Source organism: Macrobrachium rosenbergii, chromosome 29, assembly GCF_040412425.1.
Source record: "Macrobrachium rosenbergii isolate ZJJX-2024 chromosome 29, ASM4041242v1, whole genome shotgun sequence".
Taxonomy (NCBI): domain Eukaryota; kingdom Metazoa; phylum Arthropoda; class Malacostraca; order Decapoda; family Palaemonidae; genus Macrobrachium; species Macrobrachium rosenbergii.
The window spans coordinates 19322573-19347083 of record NC_089769.1 but is presented as its reverse complement, the minus strand read 5'-3'; the positions used below and the strand labels follow the sequence as shown (position 1 = coordinate 19347083).

At 37.2% G+C, this 24511-nt stretch overlaps 1 protein-coding gene across 1 annotated transcript in view; it reads right to left on the bottom strand.

The window, feature by feature from the left end:
* The window catches only part of LOC136854648 (DE-cadherin-like), a 434643-nt gene that overhangs the window by 55361 nt on the left and 354771 nt on the right, over positions 1–24511 (bottom strand). Inside the window, exons 18-29 of the mRNA XM_067131212.1 lie at positions 22354–22504; positions 20234–20395; positions 17089–17213; positions 14429–14590; positions 8967–9089; positions 8631–8780; positions 6672–6844; positions 6103–6295; positions 4722–4916; positions 3530–3670; positions 2631–2825; positions 1440–2445 (exon numbers count right to left, since the gene is read on the bottom strand). Coding sequence (XP_066987313.1) covers positions 1440–2445; positions 2631–2825; positions 3530–3670; positions 4722–4916; positions 6103–6295; positions 6672–6844; positions 8631–8780; positions 8967–9089; positions 14429–14590; positions 17089–17213; positions 20234–20395; positions 22354–22504 — 2776 coding nt within the window. The remainder of the gene's footprint in view (positions 1–1439; positions 2446–2630; positions 2826–3529; positions 3671–4721; positions 4917–6102; positions 6296–6671; positions 6845–8630; positions 8781–8966; positions 9090–14428; positions 14591–17088; positions 17214–20233; positions 20396–22353; positions 22505–24511) is intronic.

The window sequence follows — 24511 nt, the reverse complement described above, 5'->3', positions numbered from 1 at the left end:
GAAAATGTTCCACTGTCTAAGCGTGTGCAGGTGTGTGGCTCAAGCGTTTATTATGCCATTTCTGTACAAACCTTTTTAATTAATAAAAAAAAGAAACAGCTGCCTGTGGCCAACAGGAACCTACAAAAAGCATATGACACAACTGATAGAAGAAGCAAAGTAGAGGGTACTGAGGAAGTATATGTAGAAGGTGCTTCATTGATAGTGAAGGCGCTGAAGAATACAGACAATGACACTATTTAGGTAATGAAGCGTGTCTAAAACAAGGGAGTGTTTCTCAAAGTCTTTGTTATCTTTATGGGAGGAGTGATGCGAGTAGACATAGAAAGAACAGGAGATACAGGTGCAGAGTGGTGAGAAGAAAAGGGGTCGTGACCGTTATGTGGACTGGCTGATGACTGTATTTAATACTGTGTTGACTGGGGATTGTGGAGAGAAACTTTAGAAATTAGTGTTTGAATGTGTTTGTTTGTGGACATAAATGAAATACTGTATAATGTCAGCAAGAAAAGGGTTACAAGCATAAAATATACCGGGGAGATGCAGCAATAAATGTTAATTTGGACAGTGTAAAATTGGAAGTGGCTGGCTTGAAAGTAAATATAAATACGACGTTTAGATGAAAGAAGCGGCGAGTCACAGAATGAGTGAAGCAAAGAAGATGACAGAGAGTATGCTAAAGATTCTGACGAGAATGTGTCTCTGGACTGCATGAAAGAACTGTTGGGCAATCTCTTCGCCTCGGAAATTATATGAATGTCGAATACAACTGCAAGGAAAAATGAAGATGCTGTAATGCGCTATTTGCGTAGTATACGTAGGGTAAGACTGAGAGTCAGGAATATGATGATACAAAGAAGTCTCAAAAATAGTGGAGGCAACATGATAGTGTGTGTTTTAAATGGTCTAGCCATGTGAACAGGAGGGAAGCAATACAGGTTGGTGAAAATACTGTGCAATTATTAGGCGTTGGGAGGATGATGGAAAAGATTTAGAAAATCATGGACGGATGTAGTGCAAGAATTACTGAAATGAATTGGTTCTCATATCTAGCAAGCAATGTGTGAAAGATGCAGGTAAGTGGTGCATCGCGTGCGTGAAAAGGGGAGATTCGACGTGTCATTTAAGAACCTTCTGGGCAGGTATATGAAAGAGCTAATGTTGTGGGAGAATTGAACCTTCTAGGCAGGGATATGAGAGCTAATGTTGTGGGAGAATTGAACCTTCTGGGCAGGGGTATGAAAGAGCTAATGTTGTGGGAGAATTGAACCTTCTGGGCAGGGATATGAAAATGCTAATGTTGTGGGAGAATTCTGTAAAAGGTTCATCCCCAACACAATGTTCAACATAGAATCTGGGATTTTCTGAAGCCACACCTGTTAGGAAAACTGATTACTGTTGATATATTTATTTACTATTTACTAAACCTAACAACTTACCTAAAAGGCAAAAAAGGCTGGCAAGGATTATGATGATAGACTGCTGACCTAAGACGACCCTCGAGGTTCGTGGGGCATCACAGGGCTGTATTGGCCCAGAACCATAGTCTGAGGCATTGAAGTCATACAGGAAATCGTTCTGACGCATTTCTAGGATGCACCCTGAGAAATGACCAACCACAGGAGGTATCAAGTTCCATCGATAAGACGCCGATAAGGAGGCAAAGTTGGGCATGGGTGCCAAACCCCCAACTTGAAGAGGTCCCTGGACGTTCAGGAGGAAGTTGGGGTACATGGATATGTGTGGATACGGAATGGAAACCTTACATGGGTCACCTGAACCAATGGTTGAATTGAATCCACAGTCAATCACCTCAAAGGATATTTTCTTCTTATTCCAGATGACGACGAACTGAAAGAAGCGATTGCTGTTTTTCTCTATTGGTATCGAGACCTTTTCGGTCCCTGACCCGAGATCGACGTAGGTCACCAGGACCCAATTCCTTAGGAACACATACAAGAAGTCCTTGGGATAATCCTCCCAAGGTGACTCCACGATTGGTCCCATGTAGAGGAGAATGCCGCTATGTTTATTTGATCTGAACGTTATGGAAAAAGTAGAATTGTCACACACTTTCAAAGGCTCGTACCAGGCGAAGCTCTTCTCGAACCTCGCGTTCTTGAGTTCACAGCGAGGTCCGTAATTATGATCATCTATACACTGGCACTTGAGAGCGTTATCAGTGACACTGCAAGTCCCTCCGTTGTAGCAGAAACCGCTAAAGCAAACCGAAGGCAGGGGCTCGAGCTCCCCACAGTCGCAAGTGTATTCGTCGGCGATGTCGACGCCCACCATGGTGGCGGTGCTGCTGGCGACCACCAGTGGAGAGGTGAGGTTTGGTCGCATCGTGTGCTGACAGCTCTTTCCTCCACAAGGAGACTTGGATTCATACAAGCAGGCGTTCATGTCCACCATCACAATGTCAAGGCCCAGGGCATTCGAAACCTGGAATATGAAACGTATGACCATGAAATAAAATAACTCATGTACGCACGCGAATATTGCACAGGTATAGTTTGACAAAAACAATCTACTGTGGGTCTAACAAAAATTTATCAGTGAAAACACGAAGAGGTCAGTTATGCGTTGTCTCTTGTCTGGCCTTAAGTAGAGATTAAAATTCCTCTTACCTCCACGCGGTTTTTCATCAACAGTCCATCCAACTTTGCCGCTGTGTAGTAGGGGGAACTATGGCAGTTGTACCGGATCTGGACCCCTCCGCTGACATCGCGCATGCTAAAGATGTCGACATTGTCTCGTGGAATCTCGTGAATCCTCGCTATTTGTTCTTTCAGCCGCTCGTAAACCGTCGCGGTATTTGCTACCTATTTGAGGAAAGAGTTCCAAGCTCATGTTGGCTTATTTATTCTGTCGGGTAATGGTTTAAGAATCATAAAATACACGCGTAATAGCCACAACTAAAGTCAGGGTACAAAAAAAAATATAATGTGCTTAAAAATACATTAAAATGTTTAATAAACAAACAATTCTGTTAAAAGTTTAATAAACAATACGATATGGTATTCTGTTAAAATGTTTAATAAACAATACGATATGGTATTCTGCTAAAATTTTTTAATTAACGATACGATATGGTATTCTGCTAAGATGTTTAATTAACAATACGATATTGTATTCTGTTAAAATGTTTAATAAACAATACGATATGGTATTCTGTTGTCAACTGTAAATCACATTGTAATAAGTGGAATGGTCGAACAAATGATTAACGACACTACATTTATAAAAATCCAACGTAAAAATAATGGTCAAAACATTTTATTGGCAATCAGAGAAAACGAAGTGTGCAATGGCTCATTCTATTACGGTCATAAATATAAATACTTTCTCATAAATAACAAGGGACCGTATTTCTATCAGTGATTAGTATTAATGCATAAAAATATCAAGGAAAACAAGGATATGCAGTTAGCATTTGCGAAGTTAAAAGTACCACAGACACACTGTAACAACTTTAAAAATGATACGAAAGCAGGTAATGGATTAACCTTGTACGTATGAGACTCACCTTACTGGTCCCGAGCATTTGCTGAGCCTTAATATCAGCAATCGTGAGAGACCCGGATTTCATGACGGCACTGAAATTCAGGTCAACTACAGTAATGTTAACCACGCCCATTGCAGTCTCCTCCCGGAATTCGTCGTAAACCTGTTCATAGATAATTGGAAAGGTGTAGTATCAAATGCGCATGTACACTCAAAAATTTTTTTATATATATATATATATATATATATATATATATATATATATATATATATATATATATATATATATATATATATATATATATATATATATATATATATATGTATAAATGTATATATATATATATATATATACATATTTATATATATTTTTATACATATATATACATATATATATATATATATTTTTACACGTATATAGAATGAGAGAGAGAGAGAGAGAGAGAGAGAGAGAGAGAGAGAGAGAGAGAGAGAGAGAGAGAGAGAGAGAGAGAGAGGCGTTACTGAAGGTGTCCGATTTTTATTTCTACTTTCTTCCAGTCTCATTGAGTTGGAAGCAAGGCAAGAGACCTTATAAATAAGATGGAGAGTAAAAACGGATTCTGTAAAAGACGAGGGAAGACGAAACTCTGTAATGTATATATAAAACGAGTAAAAAATACGCGGAAGAAACGAGTCAGACAAAGCCGGCACAATAGTTTCCTTTTACGCAAAACTAAAAGGGGCGGTGTAATTCAATGCAAGTCTCAGAAAAATGTTGTACAAGCCTACTAAAACACAATTTGTTAGTCAACTGAAAGATTTGGCATCTCTAGAGCCATTCATTATGCCAGTCTTATCATCTCCCTAGAGATCAAAAGTTTCCTACCATGCGTTATAATTATAACTGAATACTTCCCACTCACTGACTAAAGAGATTTCCCCTTACAAAGTCCTCTGGTGTCATTGCCGCATCAAATTTTAATCAAGATTCCTCGGAAGTTTCTGTCCTGGTTAGAGATCTTTGTGGATGCTTAATAAAGCAGGTTTCCTGGGGTTCTTCGGTCACCCTCTCCATTCCAATGTGATTGTCATGCGATATTCGTCTGACAGGAATGGGGTAATTTTGCTCTAAAATTTTAATCTCCTGTGCAAGGAAGTTGCAAAAATATAAATGTAAATGGCATTGGCAACAATGAGAGAGAGAGAGAGAGTATAAAACTTCATAATCTCACCTTCACCCTGAGCAAGTGCAACCCGGCAGGCGTTCCCTTCAGCATTGTGATGTTGCCACTATTGACGTCCACTTGGAAGTGGTTGGCAACGTCGGACGAGGTCGTCGCATCCACCTCGAATATCTTGTCAACCAGGTCGTAGTCGTCCAAGTCCGTCACGTAAACAGCTCCAATAACCATCGATGGGAACTGGCCCTGGGGTGAATGAGACAAATATCTTGAAACAAACTGTGGTTCTTAGTTATGATGAACTTTTGGAGAGTGAAAACGGAATCGACTCAAAATTTACGATTTCTACCCAATGGCGTCATAAGAGACTTTCGACTGATGTTCTTGAGAGAAACCAAGAGCCCAATTTTGACTGAAAACTGTCATGGTCCATTTTCGTCACCTACTAAGATGCCCCTACAGCTAAGTTTCTCTGGTTTCTTGCATCACTTTATCCATAAAGATGCTGAACAATCACGGAAAACACATCTCTGTCTCATACACAATATTACACTACACAGCTATTCTCCTGTTTACATTTTTCTTTCACACAAGAATTTTTAACTAATTTCAGCTACTGAACCTCGAACCCATACATTCTGTACATCGTTCCCATTTCCTCCCATCTAGGTTTATAACAAGATTTTCTTAGCTCCCTGCCTACCTTTTCCCCTTTACGTTCAGACTTCCTAAATAATTTTTTCATAGTACGTATTTGATCTCCATGGCAATGGAAATGCCACCACAGGCCTTCGCTGGTTTATTAAGGTTTGGCATGCCGCTCAAATATTTACACACTGTTCTATCGCCTTTAAAACAACTATGTCTCTTACCATTCCTTCGGGACCTTTCCTTTCTCTCAACCAGACATGCATTGAAAACTCCGAGCATACACACAGTCACGCTATCATCACCTCACCTTTGCATCTCACTGGTGATTCCAACAAGCTTACGTCCTCAAGAATCACTTCCATGCATTGTATGACTTCAACAACTCTTTCGCTTTTTTGCATCACTCTGCCTTCCGCATACAACACATCATACTAACTCTATCGAACCAAGACTGCGTAAGTATTTAAGTTAATTAAACGACCAATGTTAAGATGAGACCATGAACTGTAATATGCCAAAAAAATTATACTAGTCAAAATTAACAAACAACCAGGCACACAGAATATGTGACTAATACTGTGCAAGGCTAAATGTTACCTAAACCCTATTCCAAAACACCAAGTGAAAATACAGTCATTGCATTATCAAGTGGTAGAAAAATAATTTATAAATTAAGTACTTAATGATAAAACAAAACTGAATACATAAAATACTCCAATGCAGGTACGTAGCATTGTAAATTACAAGTCTAAACAAAGAGACACTGGGCAAACTACAATACCTGGTAATTGTAGACCTTAATCCTGCTTGTTCCGTTGGACATCGGTGAGTCGTTCTCGTCCCCGACTTCTAAGATGAAGAGCCGGATTCCCCTGCGACCCCTCCGATCTTGGGTCACAAAGGGAAGCGGATAAACCTTTTGCTCCTCGCGGTCCAAGGAAACTAAGGGATTTAGACGGTACGTAGACCTTAACCTGCAGGGGATAAACAAACACAGCATTACAGTTTCTCTCTGGTAAACATCAGCGGTTCCCGAGTGCTTCCTAAAGTGGATCGTCATTTTCTTTAAAGCACGCTGTTCAACTGGAACATTTCTCATCGAGTACAAGTCTGGAAAACAAAGTGATCTGGAAAACAGTGATCTGAAAAACCACTAAAGGCTGTTTTCAGTGACGTTATTCAGAAAATGAACCTGAGGCAACACAAAAATTGTACTTGCAACATGTGCCACATCATGAACTTGCTCACTTGCAAACTTCACTTCAGTTTTAAATCTGTCATTCATCAAACCGGCAAGCCACTCCTCGTTACGAGTAGGGTTTATCCAAGAATGAATGACAGCGTCCTTACCCTTCAACAGGAAGGAGACTGAAATTTTCCAACCACGACGTCGGGGTTTCTGGGTCAAATTCCATGGTGCAGGGACAACCATTTTCGCCGCCATCAACATCGTTGAGCTTTATGATTATGGATTTCACATCTTCAGGATCCATGTTTTCCATGATTCTGGCGTAACTGTTTTCCTGTAATAGAGCAAAATAACAAATGAAATAGAAAGTAGTCCGATTTCTTTTCCAGGGGGGCTAAAGGAAAACGATAGAAGTCTGGTTCCTTTCATTTTCTCCTGCGATGGTTCAGGGAATGAATGGTTACTTTATACAAAGAGCTTTTGCTTACTCAGTTACATCAGATCAAGCTTGACACTGCAATACCTCATTCTTTCCTAATTTGATCTGGAATTATATTTGGCACACACTTCTTGAAATATCTTCTTGCAATTTTTACTTTATTGAGTATAATATAGCGACAGTTTTACATGCTTTAATATATATATATATATATATATATATATATATATATATATATATATATATATATACATACATACATACACACATACATACATACATACATACATACATACATACATACATACATATATATATATTATATATATATTATATATATATATATATATATATATATATATATATATATATATATATATATATATATATATATATATATATATATATAATATATATACACTGTACATAAAAATGACGGATGATAGCACTGGGAGGAGTTAGAGAGAAAGATCTAAGAAGGACCGGATAGGTGTTGTGAAAGATGCACTGGAAGGAAGGCAACGAGTGAGTGTGAGCGTTTGATGCGTTACTGATGAGCCTTTATTGTATGTGTATGAATTGGCTAATGTTATGGAAATTTTCTGCATGATTCAACACTTGGTAGTATGAATGTGGCAGTCTTGTCTTCAGCCGGGAGACAACCCCTGTTGGGGGAAAAGACTTAATATGAAAAATATACATATTTTGTGTATACATACATACATACATAACATACGTATAGTTATATATATGTGTATATATATATATATATATATAAATATATATATAAATTATATACATACATACATACATAAATACGTACATATATACATACATATATATAGAAAGAGAAAGAGAGTGAGGGAGAACGAGATAGTTCAATTGAATGTAACTGGTGTGAAGGCGTAACTTTGTTACGATGGAATACGAAGAGCTGGAGAAAACCGGATATTGCAGTAGGTGGTGAGCATCAAAGCAATATCATGTTTCTTTTGCGAAATAAAAAAGTGTGAAATTTCGAGTACATGAACGAGACTATACGGGATATCGATAGGCGAAGTCATATACGTTCATGATGCTTATGAGGTGAGGCCTGTATTGTCTGCAACAGAGAATGTTTACTTAAAATGGGGGATATCTGAAAACATGGGACTACACAAAGCGTTAATGGGTGGAGTACATTGGGAAGATATTACAGTATTATAATCGAGAAAGTTACAGAAAGAGGCAGTGTCTTGGAGCCGCAATAGTCTGGCACCTCATTACTTGAAATGGTTTGGACATGTAGTAAATATGGGAGTATCAGAGCAAAGACCCTCAGTGGCTCCAGAAAAACAAGGAGAAAGGGCAGAGATGGAGCGCCAAACCAGACAGGCATTCAGGCAGACTGCACAAGATATGTAGACAAACGACAGATAACATTTCACGTCAGACGCAACCTAGGGAAAATCTGACGTAAAATCAATAATTATGATAATGACGGTGAGTTACCAACGCCATGAGTGTAGGCTTCGAAGACAGAGCGGATGACAAACATGAGCACAAATTGAAAAATAAAAACATGCAGTACGCATTACACGATTCGCATTCAAATGCTGATGACGATAGGCATCTTTAAGAACGTAGTGGGAAAAGAGAACTGAAGGTTTGACAGAATCAGTTTTTAAAACGCCATACTTACCGGTAAATGTATATGAGGGTGATTATCATTAAGATCTCGTATGACCAGATGAACAGTGGCAGGGTCAGCGTCGTGGCCCCTTCCCCCTTCGTCGTTGGCCCTTGGGTACAAGGTCATTATACCCTTCGTAGCAGCCTCGCGATCTAAGCACTGAGGACACGAAACTTCTTAAAATCGAGAGGAATTCGTTTCCACTCCTTGTCTAACTCACACCCAGACATCAAACTGTTGTTATTCTAACTGTAACAAAATTACAAACAGGCAAATATGTCTGCAAAAAATGCACCAAAAATACACCAGAAGGAGGTAAATACATTATTTTAAGGTAGTACTTACTCCTTTTAGTGATAGGTCGCCATTCCTGCTGTCTATGGTGAAGTTGAGTTGTTCGATGGGAGACAGATAATACAGTATGTTTTGGTTGGCAGTGCGTGGTAAATCCGGGTCTATCGCTGATACCTATGTCCCAAAAGAAAATTTTGTCTTTTGTTATGAAATATACATAATAGAGATTAATAATTACATATGATTCACGTAAAATTATTCATAACTGAATCAGACACTGGTTTTTCCCGTAAAAATAAAATAATCGAAATTCCTTTTAAACACAGACTGAAACTCATTTATCAGTCATCAACAGCTCCAGCAAAACGAGAGTAAGAAAAGCTCATCTTTTATTCAGACAGAAATCCCCTAAAACAAAAGATGAGCATCTGCAACCGTTAAAAGGCACACGGAAAGGAATCACACCCTTTATTGACTTTGCAGGCTTAAAAAAAAAACAATAACAACACAGAAATAAAAACAGACACACACAAATCAAATCAAATGCTTTGCCAGCGTAAGAGAACGCGAAAAATGTAATCAGATTATCTGGACGCCCTGAGTGAATGCCATTTTTTCATGAAATGTTGAACAAAATTTTTAAAAAAGCTATGGATGCGCTATACGTAATAAAAGCATCGTCTAACATGCGCCGTATGCTTCAGACCATGTAAGAGATTGAGACATTATTTTCATACGGTATTCACCGAGCCACGACTGGCATAAAGCGGAGCGCAGCAGCAATCCTCCGTTCTCAGTCTCTCCATTACACTCTCAGCCTAACAGCCTCTGCATTATCCTCTATTTGATATTCTTTCTAACTCAGTCCTGTTCTGACTTTGTCTTAATTGTCCCCAATACTGCAGCATTCCCTATTTTGTTATCTATTGGCATTCCTCTCCACACGGTTTGTTATGTGCAGTACAAATATATTTTGTTAACTTAATATGTCACCTCTGCCTTACCTGCCTGATAGTTGTGGGTTAACCTGCTCTCAATTGCGATCCCATAATCAGAACTTTTCCAATCTCGCCTCCAGCAAGTTTTCCAACCCATTATATTACTTGTACCATCCTGGTACAAATAATATAATCTACTTTACCCAAAAACACTATAGTCTATACATTAGCGCTATCTTTCTAATCCCAGTCTCATTTAAACCAACCTAAATAACAAACTGTCCCTTTTTATTTTCTGTTACCGTTACATTACCCCTCCTCATCTCGCCGGAACATTATTTCGTTTAAATGTTAAATATTCGAGTTATATAAAGGCTCCCTTTTTCTTTTAATGGGAAATACGCTGCTAGTGCCGACAGGTTAAATGGTTTCTAAATGGACCACTTTTATCCTTTTCTTATCTCGGAGGTTTTCCAGGACACTGGATATCTTCACAAAACACACACACACTCCCTCCCTCCTCGACAAAAGATTCCCCGCGGAAAGTTTTTCGTGAAGCGGGTTTGATTCTTCTCTCTCTCTTTCCCCACTGTCATCACCAATGGAAACTGCAGAATATGGAACGTTTCCAAATTTACAACTGTCTATGCATATGTATATGAGCAAATATAGAACATGTACCAATGATGGACGTACATTCATACTGTATAATATCACGAAATAGTTATCATCTCATTGACGGTTTTTCGTTAGCTTTTCCCTTCAAAAGGTAAGACGTGAAAGGAGTTCCCTTCAGTGCAGTGTCTTCTATCTTGAGCCAGCTTTTCGACCGAACTCTTATCTCACATGTTCACACCATCTCAAAAATTCTGCCTCTCCCAAGACATGCCCTCGTTTGTTCTTATACACTTTCGGCATCAGTAAATTTCTCACTCCTCGTACATTTTGTAATCCTGAGCGCCTCTTGTGACATCACATCATCTGTTACTCTCGGTACACGGTATTGAATTCACACCTTTCCCGCAATAGACGCACGGCCACTTCCCACACAACTTTTTCTCTGCTTCCTTCCCTCTCATCATAAGTTTCGTTTAGCTTACTCTCATTTTCCCCCTTTTAAACATTTCTGCCCCTTCTTCTTCTTCAGATTACGCTAATAACAACAGGTCTCCAGCATATACCAGATCCTAAGGGCTTCCTTTCCGGCACTCCCTTGTAGCTTCTATATTACCGTGATAGCAGCATAACGACAAAGTGCTGATCCTTCACGGAACAGGACAATATAGAATTTAGGCCTAAGGCCAAGCGCTGGGACCTGAGGTCATTCAGCCCTGGAAGGGAATTTGATAGCTTCAGAGAGGGTGGAAAGTCAGACGGAAGAAAGGATATGGAGGGAGGTACAGTAAAATAAATAAGAGAGGTTGCAGCCAGGGCCGAAGGGACGCTGCAAAGACCCTTAAGTAATACCTACAGTGCACGTTTTATCTCAATCCTTACTGATACACCTGCCATTTGGTACATGTTATGTATACCTTAGTTTAACCAGACCACTGAGCTGTGTAACAGCTCTCCTAGGGCTGGCCCGAAGGATTAGACTCATTTTACGTGGCTAAGAACCAATTGGTTACCTAGCAACGGGACCTACAGCTTATTGTGGAATCCGAACCACATTATACCGAGAAATGAATTCCTATCACCAGAAATAAATTCCTCTAATTCTTCACTGGCCGGTCGGAGACTCGAACTCGACCTAGCAGAGTGCTAGCAGAGTGTTAGCCGAGAACTCTACCGACTCATCCAACGTGGAACTGCCATTTGGTACAGCAACATCACAATCTCACTGAGCCTTTCCTTTATCCCTTGACTTTCTAGCGAAAAATTTTATATAGCTTGTACAGCCATACTCAAATGTGATGCAACATGATTCTTTCTGTATCTCCAAAACCTCAGCTGCAACGTAACATGCTGTGCAGTTGCCAAGTAGTGCTAAACTAGTATTTTATTCCAATGTCATAAATGTCGATAAGGATGTGAATTCACAGCTAACATTATTTTACTTATGGTTTCATAGATATATCTTTTATTCCCTGGTAGCATCCACAATTTACGTGAAATGAATTTTAATATATATATATATATATATATATATATATATATATATATATATATATATATATATATATATATATATATATATATATATGTACTGCTTAGCTCAAAGCAAGGTGTGACAAGGTTAGCAGTCCAGCCAAAGACAACTTGCACAACAATAAACCTATTACGCTCAACAGTCATAACAAAATTTTCGAAATAGAAATATGAATTACAAACAACTTTCCTTGAAATTTGCAGTCTTGGTCTATGTTCCAACTGCCCATATGTTGCATTAATGATGTATAAGCCTAACAAAAAATCTAAGACTTTTGAGATGCAATTTAGTTTACTAAAGGATTTATTTCTAGAGACTACCTGTTCTTTGAAACATAAAGATGATGATCCTTTGAACTATATCCAAAAGATAGTTACTGATTTAAAGTTATTAGCATTAACATCAAGGCCTATGCAACAGATTTTTTAAACTAATGAAGAATATTATTTTCTTAAAATTCTTCTGCTTGATATTGGTATATAAGTAATTCATAAGGAAACCTGAAGTGCGAGACTGTGTAGATAACATCATGTGCTTTCTCGCCACAAATTTTCAATATAGAGATGTGAATGTTAAGAGTAATGTGCTTTTAGCACCTAGGCCTAAAAACAAAACCTTAGTGTTTACAAAAGGGTAAATGCAAAGGCGAATATTTGGTAGTAAACCATTATTTTTTAAGTAATTCAGAAATATAACACAAATAATTTTATCTTTTAAGGAAATACAAATATTCCTATAACAAATACAGAATAAATATTTCCAAAATCATTTCACTGCCGTTCCACACTGTAGACCTATGTTCCAATTGGTTCAAGTTGCCGCTACCCCATTGGTTATGTCACAAAGGCCATGTGGATGTGTTTAATAACAGTAATAAGTTACTTGATCTTTTTTCAGCATTGAGGCGTAAAAATAATCATTAAAAATAAAGAGGATTGTTTGAAATTTCATGGTTGCAGTCAAAGCCATTATAATGTTATGAAAACTTTTTATGATTTTTCTTATCATATTAACATTTGAACCTAGGCTTAATAAAGACATTGTTTTCTCGAACACATCGGCGCTGAGTGAGCCAAAGTTTTTGAAAAGTTCCGTCACTGTTTCTCCAAAATTTGGCTTCATGTAATACTTTCTTAAATGCCAGATTTAACTCTTGTGAAACATATTATGGCCTTAGTTTGTAAAATAATAGTGTTTTTGCATTGAAATAAGAGATAAATATGGAGAATTTTAGTTGCCCGTTGGTGAATTTTGAACGAAATCCTATGCAGTCACGTAGCATCACTTATGAGCATGGTTGTACCAAGAAGCCATCAAAAGGCAAGACCAGAGATTAATTCTAAGATCTGGAATATGGAATTTAATGGAACCTGAGTTTTTTTCCAACAAACCCAGATGAAAGCCAGATTGCTGGAGATCAAACAGAGACACAAGAGTCAAAACACGACAGAATAAATGGATAAAAGATTTTCCTCGGGATACACAGATCTCCAGAAATCCAGAATGACCTCAATAACCCAAATTTTGGCGTTAATGAAAAATAACATAAATGCAGAAAATACAGGTAAATAAGAGTAAAAATTTAATAATACCTTGATAAAGGGATAAGGGACAGAAGAAAAACTTGACTACTAAAGACACCGGTCAATAAGCAAAACAACTTAGTCACATTATAAAAGAAAATGCTGTCAAATAATAGCGAAACAAAAATGCAACATGCGGTAAAAAAAATCTAGAGAAGACAGATGGGTGAAAGAGTACAATGAAATGCACAAAGCTGAATATTGATCATTAAGCATGAGGGAAAATGAGGAACAAAGGGCTAAAACAATAAGTCCGAAAAATGCCGAGCCTAAAGTAAAGAACCTGCAAATATGAACAGAAAAATGATTAAGGCTACACAAAGCCAATTCTAAATCTTTGTGACGTAACTTTGTGTACATGTTAAAGGTATAATACAAAGACATTCAGTCCCCATAAAAACGGTAGTGTTGTGACACTAAACTAATTTATACGGCCAACAGTTCAGAAGTGAGAGACTTCATTGCTTATTTATTGATTGTAAAGAACAAAGACGTGTCACGGTTGCGAGGCCCAACGTAAAAAGGGTTGTTTGTTAAACAGAAACATTCACTTCATTCGTGCTTTGTCACTCTCGTAATTTCATTACGTGTACAAACAATTACACATCAGGAAAGTGTAAAAATTATTTCTAAGAAGAACGGAGTCTTCCACGCAGAGAATGGAAGAGAATTCAGCGATGAATATCGGAAAAGTGAAGAAAAGAAAGCATAGCGTAAAATAAAAAAACAAAATTTCAAAATCAACTACAAAGCCGGACCCGCACAACGAGAAATCAACGAAAAACGACGTAAGATTAAAGAAAGAACTGGATATCAGAATTATTGTTTAACCCTTGGCCTTACCTTCCCGAAGGTGATGTTGCAGTCGGTGTTTTCAATGACATTGAAAGTGTAGTTGCTTTGTTCAAACACGGGCTGGAGATCGTTGACGTTCGTGACGGCGATAACCACGTTAGTTTCAGCCGGCGGGTTGGCTCCGTCGAAGACCCGTACCCTCAGAGTGAACTGGGGGAGGAGAAGGGGTGGAGAAACAAGTTCAGAAACTGATGTGGCGTCATTCACTTCAGGTGAAGCTTTCCATGAGAATACAGAAAACCACATTTTGCAAGACAGATAATGACTAAAATAAAATGACAATACTTTTTCAATGTTGTTGTCTTGAAATTTAAAAAAATGGAAATAAGAACGCAAATCTGCGCTAAGTATGGGCAACCAGCAAAAACCACCCGTCCCCCAACAATAAGACTATTTGAGATCCGGATCTCCTGAACTCTATTCGCATATCGCAAGTGACAAGGGCCACCTTTGGCCAAATCCCCGCATATATCCACAGATAACTTTTCTGACAAATGCTGCTGGCGAGCGGACAAACAGACACACAAACGTCCTCCAACTTCGGTGGCGACGGTAATGATAAATGAGAGGACCAAAACCAATATTAGAGCGGAGGTTGTGTGAAATTATCAACGCTCGATAATCCGGCTTTGCCGAAAAATGAATTGCTGTTGAAAACAAACTGTAATTGGAACCAAATGAATGAACTCCAAAATAAACGAGCGTTTATCCTTCGCTAAAAGGGGAACTGTGATTGCTATTCATGGAAACCGAAAGTTGAATTCTGCATCAGTAAAATTACAAACAATATTCACCTAAAACAACGAATAAATAGCTTTTGATGAATTAATAAATATGTACGTACATGATGCCAAAAACTGATCAAACTTCTTAGCTGCCACTAATATTTTTAACCGGGTCATTATATTTCATTTATGGAAAGTCAGTTATCACTAATATTTTTGCAATGCATTGATCATAATGTTAGCAGGGAAATAAATAACACCAGTGCTGTGTCAACATCCTAATTAGTTATTAGGAAATCAAAGCGATATTTACTACCAAAGGTCAAATCAACACCGTCACTCTCATATCAAAGAAATGGCGGAACAGAATCAAATTAGACACGACGTTGAAATGAGAGATTAAATGGTGTTCTTCATTCAATTTCCAAATGTTGATGCTGGTCCAATTAACAGGAAAATACGCTCAATCTAATAGTAAAATATGGTTGTAAGCTATATGCTAAAACTACGCTGTAAACTTGACATTAAATCAGTAGCTTTAACCTAATTTCAGAATACTGATGTCATTCCTAGATCTAATACATAGTTCACACACACACACACACACACAAATTCTTCACTAATAATGTCAAAACAATGTAGCTAACAACGACGCAGCAGTAGTTTTACGCAAATGGCGAAACAAAATTGCAAAACTCAATAGCAAATTACTGATGTCCGTATCAAAACCTTATATAAAAATAAAAACAAAAGCCAAGAAAAATGAAATAAGTGCCAAGAAAAACGATAAAAGTCATTGCCACACTTGTCAATTACCTCCTCGATTGAGTCTAAACCACTTGCGCAGAAAACTTTTACATCATTAGCTACTTTATTTTATCTAAAAAAAAAAGGGGGGGGGGGTCTCCTCAGCAGTGAGCCGAACCTCCAACACACGCTAAGTCTTCAGCTAGTATCCTAAGACTACTCTCTTGCTTCATGGAAACCAAAGCTCTTCCGTTCCGGCACCTCTTTCGATCCTTCTATCATGCATTAGTAAGCCTCCTCGACTCCTCCTTCCCAGCATTTCTGAAATACTATGAATTTTTCATGGCCCCGTCGTCCTCCATTCTCTAAACACGGCCAAACCGTCTCAAAACACTGTTCTATCTTTTCAGTTGCGTCAACCTTCAATTACTTTATATCTTCATATTCCTTATTCATTCTTTTCCTCCTACTGAAACATACTTCACAAGCAATGCATCTCGGCAGCCTTCACTTTTATCTCTCGTTAGCAATCTATATCAACAATTCATTATCTTGATTGAGATCTGGCTCAACAATCCCTTCGTTCAATGAAGTTACATTTCACACACAACACACACACACTCATCTCTTCTTTTTATAATTTAGCAAACATCCTTATATTACATGCGTGTTCTAGTTTATTTGTAACATGCTTATAAAATACTAATATCCATGACTGCTGGGTTACAAACCGAATAAGGGACAATGTTTTGCAATGTCTCCTAGTGCCGAGAATGCACAACACTGCCTCGCAACTGAAGATATGCCTACGCCCTAAGGAAATGATTTATCAACCGCAACTTCATTCTAAGTGACTATTAGGAAACAAATTCCGATTAAAACGGGATATTATACCAGTGAATGACGGCGAATGTACCAAATATAGACAAGCATATCTTGACATTGTTGATGGCTACTCTGGCGTACTTCGTCTAATAAAATTTATATTAATATGAAAATGTATATACCAACAAAACAGGAAACAGGGGCAATTAAGAGCGGACAGTTTCAGTGATCAGATGAAAAACTAGAATACTGTTTGGATATAGGTTTTACGAAAAGAGTACATTATACAATTAATCCATCCCGAACAATACTAAGAGCAAAAGAATTTCCCACTAAAACTTTGCTACTCACGTTTCGATCATTTACAGGATGGTCGTAGTCCAGTACTTTGTTGACAAGGATATCACCCGTTGCTTCGTCGATTCGAAACTTCTGTTCGCTGTTGCCTTCGACGATCTGGTATTCGAAAAGATTCACTGTGGAAAAGAGAAATAGGAATAAAAGCACACAACTAGATCTTGATCAGGGGAGTCGGAACCATTCCCTCTTTCTTTACTCAAGAGAGATTTTTCTTTCGTCACTTCCTGCAATCAGGAAAGGTAAATGCATTTAATACTTTTACTACGGTTATATTTCAGGTGTCTGCAAGCAGGCAACGAAAATGAGGATCTGTATAATTTTTTTATCTTGAGATATAATATATATATATATATATATATATATATATATATATATATATATATATATATATATATATATATATATATATATATATGGCAGGATAAAAGTTATGACAGTGAGTGTATGGTTCACAACGGAAAAGAGAGAATTGAAAAGGAATGTTTCAGAGAGAGTTTGACTCTTGTTTCTGGTTAGGCTTGGAGAAAATAAAAGGCTGCTTGTGTCAGGTTATTTAAATCCAAAAGCATCTGCAGAGAATGAGATGATATCGATGGTAAATATGAAATGCACACAGTAAATGAGAGTGGAGTGTGTTGTGGAACTGCGTTTGAAAAGGGACTCCATTCTTGGAAACAGATGGTTTCTAAAGACGAATATTCTTAAATATTCTTGGGAAAGCGAGAATGGAAAAGGAAAGTGTTAGAGTGTGTGTTAATACACATTAGGTCAAGACCAAGTTGAAAGATATAATAATGAGAAGAGGAGCGACTGAAGGAGCCTGATCATTAATTACTTATAGTGAAATTTAGGATACACAAGGTCAAATCGGAGAATAAGGTGAGAAAATGTGACTATAAAAATAATCAAGAGAAGTGCGGTGGCTAAGAAGAAAGAAAGAAGAACATGAGGAAGACTATGGATGAGCTTTGGCCTAGGCTTAAAGACAAAAGTGGGAGTAGATGAGGACTGTAAAATTCCATGATGGGGTCATAAGGAGAGTGGGTACAGTTTCTGGGTATGAGAGGGAAGAAAGATGGCATAATACTAGTGAGAGGTGAAGTGAGGAAATTAAATGTTTAGTAGATAAGAAAAAAAATCAAATATATATTTAAAATACAGCTGAATGAGAGAAAGTATGATCACATGCAGGTTGACAGGAGAACGAACAGAGAGGTCAAGAAGAAAGTGAGAGGGAACAACATGGAAAGTAATATAAGGGCGGTGAAGGAGTGCAAGTTGTCCTAAAGGAAAGTAAATGCAGAGAAAGCGGTTCATGAATAAATGGATCTCCGAACAAAAGGTGCAAATTGAGAGAGCTGTCTGAAATGAATTTAGTCCTGGATCGACAGAGTGAAAATTTTGAAGGTTTGATGAACGTGGAAGACAAAGAGAGAGGCAAAGTTGAGTGTCAAAAAAGTGGAATTGGTTTGTGTAAGTTTCAGAATGTTTGTCGAAGGGACTCTTGAAGATGTAAGGGGGAAGCGAGGGGGGGAGGGGGTAATGGGGTATCGGAAAGGCATCTGGTACAGATGGGATTACAAGCGAGCTGCAACAGCAGTGGTGACCGAGTTGTTGATCAAGGTCTGTAAACTATGTCTAAATGAGAATAGGTTATGAAGGAGTTAGCTAGAGGAATAATATCAGAATAACACTATTTAGTCTACAATGAAGTATACAGCAGGATACTGACTGAAAAAGTAGGATGGTAAACATAGAGTGACAAGTGAAGAATCGTGGGGGCTTAGACAAGGAAGTGGGTGGGTGGGTGAGCGGCTCATGTGTTTGTTATGAAGCAGTTACTTGAAATATTTGAAAGGGACGAGAAATGCCGAGTGTAGCATACACGGATAAATAAACCGCTTGTGACAGAATCGCTATAATGGCAATGTGGATATATGGAAGTGAATCACGTAACAAATATAGGTACAATTTGTGTAACGTATTCGCAGTTCTTCAATATCTTTTGGATGGAGTGATGCGAGAAGTCGGGAATCGACAGCTGATGTAGATTGAAGTTTGTGATGGAAGATTTTTGCAGATACAGTGGTGACTGGGAATGATACAGAAACTGCAGAAAATAGTCAAAAGCGTTTACCAAAGGAGTAATACTGAGAATAAAGGGGAAACAGACTCAGGTATGAAAAGAAATGGATACCAGGAAGACGGGTCAGTGAATGCTATTATGGGGTGGAAGCAGTCGATTCGTGCAAGTATTTAGGAGTAAAAATACAGGAATATAGTAAGATGCGGGAGTCACGGAATATGTAAGGCAAGGATGGCAGTACTGTGCAAAATACTGAGGAAAAACTTATTTGTTTATGAAGGATTTCTTGACCAAACCTTTCTTTATGAAAGTGAAGTGTGCATGTTGACGGAGGGGAAAAGGTCGAAGCCACTGCGATGAACAGTTTGCAATGTATGTGTGGTACAAAAAGAACTGAAAGGGTGAGAAATGTAGAGACACATAAAAGATCAAAAGGCTAGCGTAAGTTAAAGTATGGATCTTAAAGTTTCGGTGGTTTGGTCATATAAAAAGAATGGTATACGATATGTTATTGAAAGTGTATAATTCCTAAGTGTAGGGGAGAGAAGAAGAAAAACACCTGAAGACCTGGACTGATGGTGTGAAAAGAGGCATTGTTTTGCTGAATCCCACTGCACCTGTGCTGACCTAATCAGTGGAAATTTTCCCACTGCCATGGTGTAGGGTTCTCTCCATCTGGTTCCGGCATTTATTTTCACTGTTTTAATGCTGTGCATACCAGGCATACCAAAAGGATCTAACATCTCGGTTTACTACACTTCCACTGATTGTGGTGTATAATTACCATTTTGACATGAATGAGTATTATTACTTTCGTCGATGTTAGAGCATGCAATAATAATTGTTGCTAGTTCTATTTCAACACAATATTAATCTGCTACAGCCTCCTCCTAACGCAAAAGAGAAAGACCCAACCACTGAGAGGAAAGATCCCCAAAAATGACACTAGTTTGCTACACACAAACAAAAAAAAAAAAAAAAAAAAAAATAGGAAGGAAAAAAATTCATGCGTTCGAAATGGAATCAAGGTCCGGAGAAAGAGCGCCTTACCAATGTCTGAGTCGTTGATGGATAGCTTAACGCCAGTGGACTTTCCAACTTCTCGATTCTCGGGTAATTCCACTTCGTAGATTCCGTTCAAGTAATCAAAGGTGGGTGGGACGTCATTCAAGTCTTGTACCGTAATCCAATAGATCGTCATTCGCTCGTGAGCTATCGAAAGACAAGGGATGCTGCTGTAATCATTTGATTGTGTAACGATCCAAACAAGAGAGAAGAAAGTTGTTTGATTGCCTGATCTGTTTATGTAGCCAGGGGTCGAATCGAAGCTTAAAATATTTCTGACCAAAAATAAAAATTAATGTTCTAATAAGTTTTAAAGACAGAGCCACTGAATCCAAGGGGTCTTTATAAATACTTCTTGCTTTGATCAAGTTTAACGTAAAAATAAAATAAAATCGCAATGCCATAAATCTTCTCTGAATACTTCAACAGCGTTCGATTCAACTAAAGTGGATATATATAAATGGAAATCCAATAGTCATTTACAGGTGTACGTGGGTGTGTATGTAAACAGAATACAAGGCATACATGAGTGTAAGCACTAGAATTTGTATGTTGAATATAAGTTGTTCGCAAGATTACTAGTTTTTATTTGTGAAGTTGAGACATATTCAATCTCCTTTGTATTACGGTGAAGAACATATGCCTGAAATAGCAAGGCTATTACAAGTTCCTGCCCCTATGCAAGAAAGCGACCACATAGTTATTTGCGAGCTATGATTGGGTACTGTGGTATCTGTGGAATTTTGGTAAATATGACATATTCGTATTACGCAAGGGAAAATAACTAATTCATTTCCCCTAAAATGTCAAAGGAATCAGTCACTTTTCGAAATGCCTTTATCAGGAGATAAGTAAGTAATGTTATTGCTGCAGCGAGTTGAGTTCACAGGACTTTCGTAATAAGATAGAGGGAACAGTTCCCGAAAGCAAACTGAATTCTGAGTAACAAGTATCAGCATCTATAGTCTACTGGCAAGGTAACTTCCATAAAGTATTTCTTAACGTCTATCAGTTTATCTATTCGCAGGTATACAAGGAAAATATTGATTATTATATCTCATCTGTATACCCTTCGTTACATATGTTTTGACCTGTTTATTATACCTATATCATTTGGTCACTATATACAATGTTTTGACCTGTTTATTATACCTATATCATTTGGTCACTATATACGTTTTGACCTGTTTATTATACCCATATCATTTGGTCACTATATACAGTGTTTTGACCTGTTTATTATACCCATATCATTTGGTCACTATATACAGTGTTTTGACCTGTTTATTATACCTATATCATTTGGTCACTATATACAATGTTTTGACCTGTTTATTATACCCATATCATTTGGTCACTATATACAGTGTTTTGACCTGTTTATTATACCTATATCATTTGGTCACTATATACAATGTTTTGACCAGTTTATTATACCTATATCATTTGGTCACTATATACAATGTTTTGACCAGTTTATTATACCTATATCATTTGGTCACTATATGCAATGTTTTGATCTGTTTATTATACCCATATCATTTGGTCACTATATACAGTGTTTTGACCTGTTTATTATACCTATATCATTTGGTCACCATATACAGTGTTTTGACCTGTTTATTATACCCATATCACGTTGTCACTATATACAATGTTTTGACTTGTTTATTATACCGATATCATTTGGTCACTATATACAATGTTTTGACCTGTTTATTATACCTATATCATTTGGTCACTATATACAATGTTTTGACCTGTTTATTATACCTATATCATTTGGTCACTATATACAATGTTTTGACCTATTTGTTATACCTATATCATTTGGTTACTATGTACAATGTTTTGACCTGTTTATTATCCCGATATCATTTGGTCACTATATACAATGTTTTGACCTGTTTATTATACCTGTATCATTTGGTCACTATATACAGTGTTTTGATCTGTTTATTATACCTATATCATTTGGTCACTATAAACAATGTTTTGACCTGTTTATTATACCTGTATCATTTGGTCACTATATACAATGTTTTGACCTGTTTATTATACCTATATCATTTGGTCACTCTATACAAAGACGCTTGCTCTCTTACCAGGGACGCCATCCGTCACCTTTATGGGGATTTTGTATTGCTTGAACGCCTCTCTGTCCAGGGGCTCCGTTGTCCACAATTCTCCGTTGGACTTGAGTGCGAATTTCTGCCTCACGTCTCCCGAAGCCATGACGTCGAAGGAATAGCGAAGCTTAACGAAAAATAAATTGTTTTAATAGCTGAGGAACAGCAAGAGTGTCTGAGCAGACTGTACAGTTTACATACAAATAAGTAGTAGCATTTCTTGCCCTTATTAAAGCTTCTTTTTTTCCTTTGATCATTGCAGAGATGAAATAGTCAGATTTCGTAATGGTCTGGACATTTCACACCTATTCAAATTATGACCTATTAAAATGAGAACTATGAGATGAAAGGCTCGTGATCAGTGGAGATTTGTGGAAGTGAATTCCACAGAAGCACTTTGTACATATATATAAATGTATATATATGCATATATACATGTATAATGTGTAAATATATATATATATATATATATATATATATATATATATATATATATATATATATATACTATATATATATATATTATATGTATATATATATTATATATACACATATATATATATATGTGAGAGAGAGAGAGAGAGAGAAAGATGGGGGCTTTAATCTGCATAAAGAAGTATAAGCCACTGTATTTTTATAAGGTCCTGTAGGAGATAAACTAATAAAAAAAAAAGTGCATGTCAGGTTAAAGGGTTAGAGACTGTGAGTAATCCCGATGAGTCTATCTAGATTGGAGGATCATATGGATTAAGCAATTTAATTGATATTTTCGTCAACTATAGTTACAATTTTTAAAAAACTACTTTTACTCATACCTAGAAATATACACAATAAACACACATTCAAACATACAATATATATATATATATATATATATATATATATATATATATATATTTTAATATGTATGTATATATATATATATATAATATGTATATATATATACATATTTTAATAAATATTTGAATGTATATACGTTAAATAGTTTTATATATTTATATATATATATATATATATATATATATATATATATATACACACACATATACTATTATAAATTTTATATGTATAGTTCACCTCTTTTTGATTTAATATAAATATATAAAGATTTAGCCTCTCTTAAAGCTTTAATTGAATATCATTTAGGATGAAGCAAGCGAGAGCAGTTGTTTTGAATAGATCCCAAGCGTCAAAAGGGGTTGGAGTTTTAATTTAGAGGGATATTAGACAGGATGGGTTTTGCTAGGACCAACCTTAGATAGACTGTACCTTAAGCTCACTTTTCTATGACCTTTGTATTGGCGAAGTTTCTGTCATTTTTTAGATGCTACCTGCGCCAACGCCAAGGCGGTTTGGGAGAGGAGTTTGAAACAAGCACCCAAGCCCCTGGCCCAGCTTCGGGAGAGTCTTAAAGCAACCCCCAAACAGGCATGAAGTATATCGGGCGTCTCTCATAGCCCGCTTTGTCCTGCATCCCTCTGTCGAACAGCCGAGGAATTTGCCATTTCAACGAACCCAGGGGCTTTTGATGCACGCGATCACTGCATTATCTATTCCAGCGGTCAGTCTGAATGTGACAATTACTCCCAGTTCTCTTTCCCTTCAACTTAAACTCTCATTTTCGTGTTTCAAGCTTCTCTCTTAAACAGCCACTGACTAAGCAAATCCTAGCAAAACCATATCCTATTTATGAAATCAAATATATCAGGTACAATTATTGTTGCCTAGTGGAATTGCATAAGTTATCCTATATGGTGTTAGAGGAATATTCTTGATCTAAGATTCATCCCTTGCAATTAATTAATGACAAGTCACTAGATGTTATCTGGATACGTCTCTTCCAGAATTGTGCACGCCTTGGACCTAGCCACCCTCTTGTTTGGAGAAGAATTAGCATCCTTGATACCAAGAACCTCAATTCACACGCTCGCAGTAATTTGCCTTAAGAAGTGTCACAAGAGGCCCCGAGTCGTTGCGTTATTCACCCTTTACGTTGAAATATTTTATGTCCGAAGTGGGACGAAGTCGGAGCTGTTGTTAGCTCCTGTGAGAAATCAGTTAACACTTTTATTTTACACTGCTGAAATTAGTTGTTTGAGTGATGTTGTTGATTTAATTCAATGTGTTCCAGAAT